This window comes from Podarcis vaucheri (assembly GCF_965113315.1).
Source record: "Podarcis vaucheri genome assembly, chromosome: 2".
Taxonomy (NCBI): domain Eukaryota; kingdom Metazoa; phylum Chordata; class Lepidosauria; order Squamata; family Lacertidae; genus Podarcis; species Podarcis vaucheri.
Window position 1 is genome coordinate 70,267,230 of NC_138760.1, and position 11,247 is coordinate 70,278,476.

The 11,247-nt window shown below is 43.3% G+C and overlaps 1 protein-coding gene across 4 annotated transcripts in view; it reads left to right on the forward strand.

Moving 5' to 3' along the window:
- The window catches only part of LARP1 (La ribonucleoprotein 1, translational regulator), a 68,192-nt gene that overhangs the window by 49,636 nt on the left and 7,309 nt on the right, over window positions 1-11,247 (forward strand). For all 4 annotated transcript variants that reach the window (XM_082211749.1, XM_082211750.1, XM_082211752.1 and 1 more), the window contains exons 10-18: window positions 924-1,093; window positions 2,363-2,716; window positions 5,498-5,621; window positions 6,452-6,657; window positions 6,795-6,901; window positions 7,205-7,356; window positions 8,519-8,663; window positions 8,907-9,016; window positions 9,567-9,694. In XM_082211749.1, coding sequence (XP_082067875.1) covers window positions 924-1,093; window positions 2,363-2,716; window positions 5,498-5,621; window positions 6,452-6,657; window positions 6,795-6,901; window positions 7,205-7,356; window positions 8,519-8,663; window positions 8,907-9,016; window positions 9,567-9,694 — 1,496 coding nt within the window. The remainder of the gene's footprint in view (window positions 1-923; window positions 1,094-2,362; window positions 2,717-5,497; window positions 5,622-6,451; window positions 6,658-6,794; window positions 6,902-7,204; window positions 7,357-8,518; window positions 8,664-8,906; window positions 9,017-9,566; window positions 9,695-11,247) is intronic.

The following is an 11,247-nucleotide window of genomic DNA, read 5'->3' on the forward strand; positions in this document are numbered from 1 at the left end:
AATTGCTTTGAAGATTGAGACCAACCATTTGCGTTTTAAATCCATATACATATTCACTGAGTAAAAGTGCTAGAGGAGGGCTGGCTGTTTGGATTGCAGAGACTGTTAATGCTTCTCTGGATGAGAGCTGCTTTCTAACTCCATTAAAGGAAACAGTTGTAAGGTTTTTATTGACAAAGCCCCCCTTGGATACTACCACTCTTGGTAGTTATTGGTTAGTCTAACTTAATTTCTGGTGCTCATTTTTTCTGACCATTAAAATTGCACTTCCTTTCAGTTGATTTCTAGGTCCAGATAAAGGTGCTGGCTAATAACTGTAACACCTTAAGTGACTTGGGGCCAGGATATTTCAACAGCTTCTGTATGAACCTGCCCATCAGTTACAGTAATCTTTAGCATAGCTCTTCCATGTATTACACCACCAAGGCAGGTGCGCTAGGTGGAGATACAAGCATTTGTTGTTGTTATAGCGCTCTCATTTTTTAACTCCTTCCCAAGGATGGTTAGACTGGCCCCTTCTGTGTTGTGCTTCAGGCAGGTGGTGAAAACATTTTATATATTTCTAGCATTCTTCCCTGTAGAGAAATGAGAGTCTCAGCTGGTGAAAGGAAAGCCACTGAATATCATAATTAGCCAGGGCTATGTAAGGCTCAGGCAAAAATTCTAAGGATCATATAATAGAACCAACAATTTTTCATGAGTGCTTAATACAAATTAAGTAGAAAATATGTAAATAGCCAAAGCTCTTCCACTCATCTCAGATGTTCATGATAGCTCTGTAAAGGGAGGTGAAAGTTGCCACCCGCACTCAGTTGCAAAGCACATGCTATTCACAGCACCGGGCTTATCCTTGTGGGTGTTTTGTAAAGGGCTGTTGCCTGCATGTACAGATATTTATCTTTTACTAAAATACCATGTTACAGAATCTGCTCCTGGGTCTCCCCGCTCTGCTAGTCCTGTGCCAACGAAGACAGAGGAAGTTAGTAATCTGAAGACAATGCCCAAAGGCCTTTCTGCCAGCCTGCCAGACTTGGACTCTGAAGCATGGATTGAAGTGAAGAAGAGGCCTAGGCCTTCTCCAATCAGACCCAAGGTAGTTGGTGAATTGCATTAGCTGACATCCTCATGTATGTCAGTCCTACAAATGGACACATTTAATGCTGGGCAGAAGACATAGGAGGTTCTAGAACAGGGGTCAGCAAACCTCTTCATCAGGGGGCCACTCCACTGTCCCTCAGACCTTGTGGGGGGCCGGACTATATTTGAAAAATAGAAATACCCTGCAAGCCGGTCCTGCAGCTGCCTCTGGACCTGGAGGAGGAACACACACTGCATGTGCTCAGGAGCACGTCACCGGCATTGTTGACAAGCAGCAGCTGTTCCATCAGCCTGTCCCTGTGGAGCTCCCAGGCCGTATGCACCACATGCTATGGCCCATCGTCCGAGGCCAGGTCTGTGGGCAGGCAGCGCATGCAGAGCGCCAGGCAGGCAGTGTGCAGCTCATCCTCCAGCTCGGCTGCGGAGCATGCCACCAGCAGCAGCGCTGAGCCAGGCACAGGGCCAGCATGCGTGCCAAGCTCCAGCTGAAGCCCCACGATGCGCCCGTCACAATGCCCATGGCACGGCTCAGACCTGCCGCCCGCCCGCCGGCCTCTCCATCCATGGCCGCGCCAGATTTACCTCAGTGTGTGCGTGGCGAGGCTTCGGATTGGCTGCAGGAACTTCCAATCTGAAGCCGCGCCAGCGTCACTGCCCGCCCAGAGGCGTCCGCGGCTTCTTTTCAAGGAAATGCCACACCGGTTTAGCTCAGTGCGGGGACTGACTGAGCGGGCGGCAGGGTCTGCAAGCTGGATTTACGAGCCTGGTGGGCCATAGTTGCCGGCCCTGTTCTAGAGCGTTTATGTGGCACTTTCTCCCCTTAGTTGTGCCAAGGGAGATGGTGTTTCTGCTCTTTCCCAAAAGAGTTATTCCTTCACACAAACTACATCATAATTCCATCTATCCTTTTTCTGTAATTTGTACTATTGAATTTTGTGAGGTTTAGATGCTGGTTCACGTCTCTTGGAGTTATAGCTGTCCAGGGTTCTACTTTTAAGGCCCCAAGGCTGGTTTGCTATGCTTGAAGGATGAGCATCTATGGAAGGGTTGCTGTGCCTGGAGGATCATGATGGGTGGAAGATGGTCATCTGGTGGGCTGGGCTTTATGTGACTAGGGTGTGTTTGGTTTGTTAGGCGGTGACCTTTGTTTTGAGGTTGAACCTTTGCCTGTCTTGTTTTGCTGCATAGGATCCCCTAGATAAGTCTTCTGTGATCAGTGTCCCAGCAGCTTCTGTCTTAACAGCATTATCTATTTTGAAACCAGAAACCAGAAGAATCCAAAACGCCAGTGAAGCAGAAAGATCAGGATGAGCCTGAGGAGCTGGACTTCATGTTTGATGAGGAGATGGAACAGATGGATGGCCGAAAAAACACCTTTACAGATTGGTCAGATGAGGATTCAGACTACGAAATTGATGACAGAGACGTGAATAAGATTTTGATTGTAACACAGACACCCCCTTATCTGCGCCGGCATCCAGGGGGAGATAGAACGGGCAACCACACATCCAGGGCGAAGATGAGCTCAGAGTTGGCTAAGGTGATCAATGATGGGCTGTACTACTATGAGCAGGACCTGTGGACAGAGCAGTTTGAGCCAGAGTACTCTCAGATAAAGGTGAGAACCAGGGGTGCACCACCTTAGCGCAAAAAAAAATGGTTGTGTTCTGAGAGCAGGAAAAGGAGTTGTGTGTACTGTGTCTTGATCATATTTTTAGTTCAATGGTGGTTTAATTTTCACAATTTATGAGATATTACTTTTGCCTTGCGCAAAAAGTATTAAATCACTTGCCAACCCACCTATATGTAACTGAGTTGGGAGCATTGCAAGCAGTGGATCTGACAAGCATCTGTTTGCCCTTGGAACGTGACTAACATGCAAGTTGTCTCTGCTACCTTTTTCTGCTTCCTTTGTGTGGAAGTGACTGATGAAAGTAGAATTGGAACCAGCAGTCATTAACTATGTTCCTATATGCTTGTATCTTGAGTATGAAAGTATTGTTCAGTTTCTTTTATTGTATCTTTTTCAATATATGTATAATATATGATAACCCTGGTTATGGATTCCAAACAATAAGTACCACACCTATTTGTAAGAAGTCTTCTCACTACGTAATTGTTTCCTTCCACCTTGCATCACACCCATGCCTTGCTTTTTTGTTACTTAGGCCTAGTTTTAAAGATGATTCTGGACTTGCTGAAAAATAATACATGTGCAGTTTTGACAATGTGTTGTTTAGAATCTGAATTGACAGTACTTGTGCATGCCATGTTATCATGCTTGCATTGCAGGCTTTCTGGTCCCTGACAAACTAACATGTTTTGGCATACTCTGTTTATATACTTCTGAGTATGTGTAGTACCAAACAGGTAATATTCTCCCCTCCCAAACATTTCTGATGTATTGTTTAAACTGGCCCTTAATTTTCAGCTTTTATGCTGCCATTGTGCTTGCAACCTATTATGCCTCAAATGCTTTCATGTGCTGTCTTGTCTTCCTCTCTGGAGCAATTGCTTTTAAGACTTTCTGTTGTGCTGTTGTCTCGTCTTCTCTTGCTTGGGATGGTGAATTTTGGCAAAGCTGACTTTTTAGGTGCAAAATTCTATGAGTGTAGTCCATAGGCACATACTGGATAAGGACTTTGTCTCCTTAACCCCTTGCAGTTTTATGCCACTTGTTTGTTAAGACTTTATTTGAACCCTGCTCGTTCTAGCTCTGGAATCTGTATTCACTCAGTGAAACAGTGCCTCTGAGCACATGCCAAATGCTATTAACTTTTCCACTGAGTAATCCGGGTAAGGAAGAAGGGTTTTCAGGCTTACCAGCCAGCGGATTGTGGTGCCTCTTATTTTCAGAAATGAATAGCTACCAGAGGTAATTGCTCAGCTGCTTCCCAGAGGGAGCTCTTGCAACATTTGAGAGCATGCAAAGATCAGCTACTAAACACAGACCTACAACTTAAATATGCAGTCCTTATTAAGGCTGGTCTTGGATGATCTGGTGGCAGATGTTTGAGATGGGAACATAGAGTTGCTGCTGAAGGGACTGCAGCTGTTCAGTGCTGGCTGCAGCAAATCAGAGAATCCTTCTGTATTTCCTAATTGAGGGCTTACTTTACAAAAAGATGTTCAGGACCAAGCATACTATATATTTTGCTTCTTGCTTCACAGAGAGGAATTATGTTAGGTATGGCTGCCTAAGGAGGCTTTGTGGAGCATTTACAGATTACTAGAAGGTGTTTCCTAAAGTGCAATTTGAAATTGCAAGTTACCGTAACTACAGGCTTCACTGGCCTGTGGGTGCAAGGCCTTCTTGTAAATGAAAAACATGGGAGAGAAATATGCAGAACCATCTCTCCTCCTCTGGCTCAAACTCCCATAATTGATTGCTCTTGCCCCACTTTCCCTGTTCTGGCTCTGGCTGTGTATACACACCAGACTTTTAAAACACATGGTTTCTCCCACGCAGAATCCTGAGAACCAGTTTGTTGTGGGTGCTGGGAATTGGAGCTGTGGGGGAGGGGTAAACTATAGTTCCCGGAATTCTTTAGGCTAAGCCATGTACTTTAAATGTAGGGTGTGGTACTGGAAGTGAGCTGGAAATAAAGAGGAGGAGTAGAAATAACAGCCCGAGGGAGGGCTAGGCTGTGCGCTCCTTTTACGAAAATAAAAATGTGTCTACCATCTCCATACCTATTTTGGCTTGGTTATGCTTACCAAACTCTGCACATGGGGGTCTGTATTTCTGAGTTGTAATGAATCCTCCTACAGGCAATGACTTGTGCTCATTCAAAGCCCACACAAGTTGCTGCAACTCGGAAGTGGTCTCAAAAAGTGGTGGCGCATAACAGAGCAGACTTGCATGTGCTCCACAGATGTGCGCAGGGCAGAAATGCAACTTCTGCACAAAACGGTTGTTGTCTGTATATTCTCTATATATTCTTAAGTCAACTCAATATACAGTGGCCTCTAGTATGTCTTGAGTTCCACGTATAATTATTTCTAATCTGCACCCTGTTTTTATTGTTGGGTCTCAGCTGATCGACTGGTTGTCTCCATGACAGGGATTGTTAATGAAAGCTTTGTCTCCTGATGAAGAAAGCTTTGCCTCAGAAGAAGTTTTGTGTGATGTGGGTGGCTGTTTCACCAGATTTTTTTTAAAAGTTGCAACCATCTAGTGGACTCACTTGTAGATTTTGTCACACTTGAAACTGGTGCATTGTTCTTTAACACATGTAGCCTGTGATTTGCCATTTCCTGGGGTGGTGGGTGGGGAGGGAAAAACATGAAACAAGGAATAATAAGCTATATTTTATTTTATTTTATTTATTATTATGTATCCTATCACCTCCAGATATGTGTTTCATTTCTCTGTGATTCCTTCTTCCCCCAAATGCAGCAAGAAGTAGAGAACTTCAAGAAAGTCAATATGATCAGCCGAGAACAGTTTGACACTTTGACTCCTGAGCCTCCCATTGATCCAAATCAGGAAGTTCCTCCAGGACCACCAAGGTTCCAACAAGGTAGGAGACCAAACCCTTTGCAAAATGCTCGGCGTTATCATTTCACTTACAGGAGGGTCTCGCCCAATAACACTTCCAACCATTTAAATTACATTTCCATATTCTCTTATCTGCTCTGTTATTCCAGAGTTTGGACGTGTTAAGTCTAGCAACTAGAATTACTTCAGAGTTGTGAGATTTGCAGTTGGTGCCCCAAAACTGAGGGAACATTTATTGAGGATAAATGTAAATATTTAATTGGGACTGTAAAGATTTAATTGGGAATGAAATATAAAAACCTCTTTGTATTTGTGTGTGTGTGTGTGTGTGTTGGTTGATACTGTGTTTTAATGTTGTATCTATGTATATATTGTACAGGAGGTGTGTGTGTGTGTGTGTGTGTGTGTGTGTGTGTGTGTGTGTATGTATATATTTCAGTGGTTCATATGACCATGCTGGTTAAAATAACAACAAATAGGAAGTTACTCTAGTATGTTTCTTATCTTTACAGTCCTTATCCATCGTTTTGGTGGTGCTTATATTTTTTATTTTTAAAGCACTCCCTGCCCCCCCCCCGAAACTTATTCACTATAATCAGTGCTATTTTTCTAGAAAAAGAGGTGCCAGAACTCACCATGAACTTCCTCCCTTGTTCTCTTACAATGGCAATGGTGCCCACCTGAGAGGTGCCAGAACTGAGTTCCAGTGAATTCCGGCTGGGGAAAAAGCCCTGACTATAATTTATTTTCCCTTGCGGCAGGTTATTAAGAGTCAGAAAGAAGTGTGTTTATGTGGATGTTGGACATATATGCAGGAGAAGCTATAGAGATTTTGGTGTTGTTGTTTTTTAGTTCCTACAGATGCTCTGGCAAATAAGCTCTTTGGTGTGCCAGAGCCTTCAACCATTGCCCGATCTTTGCCAACAACTGTGCCAGAATCCCCAAACTATCGCAATGCCAGGACTCCCAGGACTCCTCGCACACCTCAACTGAAAGACCCAACACAGACGCCCCGTTTTTACCCAGTGGTTAAGGAAGGCAGGTTGATAGATGCCAAGGTAAGTCTTGCATAGCAAAAGCTTTGCCTGTGCCAAATGCATGTGATTATGCTCAGTGTATTTGTGATTCTTCTTGACTTGGAGACCGTAAGAAATACCAGTCTCCATTATGTCAACTGAGCCCTTGCTTCTTACAGACGCCCCGGAAGAGGAAGACACGGCACAGTTCAAATCCTCCAATGGAATGTCATGTTGGTTGGGTGATGGATTCCCGGGAGCATAGACCTCGAACTGCATCCATAAGGTACTACAAAGACAGGCAGTTGATAATTCTCAGTGAAGTTTTAAAACAGGTGGCGGGGGGGGGGGCATTAGATAGAGATGAAAACAGATTTATTTTTTATTTTTTTAAAGTTCTCTGTTTTTTTCACACACACCCCTTCTTCATATTAACTTAGTTTTCAGCATTTTCTCAGAAACATGCTTGCAGTCAGAGAAAATCCCCTTCTGAAGTTTAGTTGAACCTTATGTCATTTCTGTAGCGTTCTGAATCCTTCAGTAATGCTTCTGAGTGCTTCTCTGACTCAAGTGTTTTCTCCTTGCTCAGTTCCAGCCCCTCAGAAGGCACACCAGCCATTGGCAGCTATGGCTGCACTCCACAATCGTTGCCCAAGTTCCAGCACCCCTCCCATGAACTCCTCAAGGAGAATGGCTTCACACAACATGTCTACCACAAGTATCGCCGGCGCTGCCTTAATGGTGAGTTGTATAGATACACTTGAAGTTGTCTGGATGCTTGGCTTTTATGCAGGCCTTGATAGCAGTCAAGCTGGTGCTGAAGACAGCAATCATTTTTCTTAGTACAGGCAACTCGTTACTTAACTCATGCAATTTCAGCTTTATGCAGCTGGAAGCCTGCCAGTTGAAATCACACAAATTAAATGCACAGAAGGCAGGGAGCTTGAAAGCTTTTTGTGCAGGGTTTCCCAATGTGAAAGTAACTTTTAAGCGCTCTGCCTTGCTCTGAGAGGCTCTTGTGAGATCTTGTGTGGCTGTCCAAGATCTTGTGAGAGCCTCCTGCAGCCTGGAAGGGCCGGGGGCTTGGAGGATGACCTGTTTGGCATGCTGGCTCCAGAAGGTAAGATTGCTTATGCAGGAGCGATATCAAGGGGTTATTCTGACTATGCCCACTACCCCTAGAACGTAACCCATGCGTAAGATGCGAGTTGACTGTAAGGCAAATGCTAGAACTGTATGTTTATGATATAGTATACTTCCTGAATGGGAATGATAGACTCACCAGAGCAGGAATAGCTGGTGCTCCTCTAGCAGAATGTGAGCAGATAATCAGATGGCATCCAAAACTTGCATTCTTGGGTCTGTTTTGCAGCACACTGTCCGGTGCTGAATTTAGCTGCTTTTCAGCATTTCTGAAGAAGTTTAGTGATCTGTGAGCAGCACATCTGCATCATCTACAGCAGGCATGGACTCTAGTAATCTGGAGGAAGGACATCTGTGTTCTACACAGTTCTGTGACAAGAATGTGACTGAGTTGGTTATATTATATGATGTTTGAAGCCTTGCAAATCTAGTTTCTCCTTAATTTTAAAGCCATTCTATTTCCAGTAGTCATAGGATAGTTTCAAAGGTAGCTAGTCTTTGCTCCTTGCAGAATGATGACGTAGACTAAAGGAATGTCTACATATACTTGACTCCAATATGGAAAAGGATCGGGCATTCCCTGTGCTAAGGAATAAATAGAATACCAGTGGTTTTTTTGCTTGAAAGGGGAGATACTACAATGGAATCATGGAGAACCAGGGGATTTTATGATCCCCACTTTCAGGACAGGATGCAGTGTTTTAATTTGGGTGTACCATAAGCTGGTTCTTATGAGGTTTGCCTCTTTCCCCTTGAACAGAGCGGAAGCGACTGGGCATTGGTCAGTCCCAGGAGATGAATACGCTCTTCAGATTCTGGTCGTTTTTCCTTCGTGATCATTTCAACAAGAAAATGTACGAAGAGTTCAAGCAGTTGGCCTTGGAAGATGCAAAGGAAGGGTACAGGTAGGTCCTTGTGTCTTCAGAGCACCACCATAAGGTGGCTTGCATATTAAAGGATGGAAAGGAGAAATGTGGGCTAGCTTAAATTGGTGAATATGGGGGAGCCCTTGTCTTCTGCAGGAAACATGAGATGTGTAATTTATCGGGACTTAATCAGGAAGAGAAATGCAGCGTGGAAGGCTCTTGGGGAGGAAAAGGGTACGGTTGGAGGCAAATGTTGATGAGGTGGATGTCATGGTCTTGCAGGTATGGACTGGAGTGCCTTTTCAGATATTATAGCTATGGACTGGAGAAGAAATTCCGACTTGACATATTTAAGGATTTCCAAGAAGAAACTATAAAAGATTATGAAGCTGGTAAGTGGGGGGTCTGACTGGCTGGTATTCCAGGGGCTTCCTTCTGTGCCATTGCGGTGGCAGTGATCTGTGAGGAATGATGCCTTGAATCGTTCAGCCTGTCTTTCGGCTAAAAGCATTCTTCTGTGATTCCAGACCCCTAATATAATGGGGGTTCTGAGGACATTGCGTGGTATCCAAATCTTTATTAAAGGATCTTGAACATGTTACAGCAGCCTGTCTTGTGGGGACATGATCACCCTTCTTGCTTTTAGAGAAGTCTCCCTTCCAGCAAAGGACTGGCACATTTCTTGACCCCCTTCTTTCCCTTCAGCACCACTGCTTCTAGCACTGTTTGGATACTGTTAACGTGCAGCAATTTGTAGTTGCAGAAGAGTTCTATTCTGACATTTGGCTAGATTGCCGTTGTTTATTCATTCCAGCTTTTTACCGAAACTTGATAGTTACAGCTTTCCTCCTTTTCCCTTCCACTGTTGCTAAATGAGAGATTTTGGAAACTTCTTTGATGACAGGGTCTGACTTGTGTCTGTTTTGCTCCTTGTCTTAATAGGGCAGCTTTATGGGCTTGAAAAGTTTTGGGCCTTCTTAAAATATTCCAAAGCCAAAAACTTGGACATTGATTGCAAATTGCAAGAATACCTCAGCAAATTCCGACGCCTTGAAGACTTCCGAGTGGATGTAAGTAGAAGTAACTGTTTCTTGTAGTTTTCTACTAGACACTTGTAATGGATGCATCTTGTAGACCTGCAGGGGTCCATGGGGAATGTATCTTTTAAACAAAAGTTTACCTTAAATTCAGGTGTACAAAAAAATATAATCTCAACTTTTATAATTACATAAACAATGCAATATCTCAGTAAAGCCACCTATTTAAATCTGCTTAAAAGTTAGTTTGTCAGTTAATAAACATTTTCTGAACCCTCAATTTTTATATTTATAACTATTTATGTATCAAATAGTTATTGTGCCTATCCTTTAGCACAGAATGCATATTTGAATGCACACATTTTACAACTCGTTATAAAATAAGTGTGAAATTTGAAGGATATTTGTGTTTTAATCAGTATATTGATCTATGAGGTGTGAATGAGATCGGTTCTCTTTGAAATGGAACAAAATTCTCATCCAACCTTAATGCGCGGACACTACTAAAACATTGTGTTTGAGGTAACAGACTTCCATATAACTTGATATCTCTGATGGCTCATTCCTATATGAAAGTTGGCATTCATTGTTGTGATCTTCAGATGATTGTGCATCATTGAACAGCACCCTAAGTCTCTCCCTGTGGTATTGCACTGAAGGGGGAGAAATTACTGCTTGAACCATCTCTTTGCTGTCTTACTGATTAAGAAATCATCTCTGGAGCCATGTGCTCTCCCACCCCCCTCCATTTGCCCAGTTTTAGTATTGTGACCATCTTAGGATTTGGTCATAGTCCACGTCCACACCAGAAATAAAAATGGGTTAATGATTCTGGCTTGAAGGCAAACTGTGGTTTATGATAACTGTAGTTTGTCCAATTCAGACGCCACAGCAAAATCTCTTTGCTGCAAACTGGTAAGTGAGGTAGAAAATCATAGTACAAAGAATTCATAAGTTCAAAGTACAGTTCCCAAGGGCAAACCTGAACCCGACTTAATTCTGTAGCCTGTGTCTAGAAGTAGTTGGTCAGATTAATTGGAAGTACAGTAGCAGCAGCATCCACTGGCACGGGGACTGATTACAGCTCTGTTGAGAGGCACAGTCCAATTCATTTCAGTCACCTCTCACATTCATCCCCCCCTCCTCTCTCTCTCTCTCTCTCTCTCTCTCTCTCTCTCACACACACACACACACACACACACACACACAGTCACTCCTTAAATTTCACCTCTAATATCTTCATATTGTCCATTGCCTTATATAAACGTTGCTTTAGAATCTCAAAAAAGCCTTCCTAAAAGAACACACAGGGCAGTCTTGTTACTCAGAGAGGTGTTCTTCAAAGCCTTGTATTCAGCTGACACAACTAGAGCTAATTGTATCTGGTATTCTCACTTGCTTACCTTCTCTCCCTTTTCTATCTCTGTATGGGAGAATCTTTCATCTCCTGTACTTATCCCCAACCCAAATTGTATGGTACTTTTGCATCATTACTTTAGCTGCTATCCGCATTGTGTGTTACCTTTAGTTCAATTCCTGCTTGTTAGCTATCTTCTATTTTGTTTTTGGTGAACAACCAGGATTTG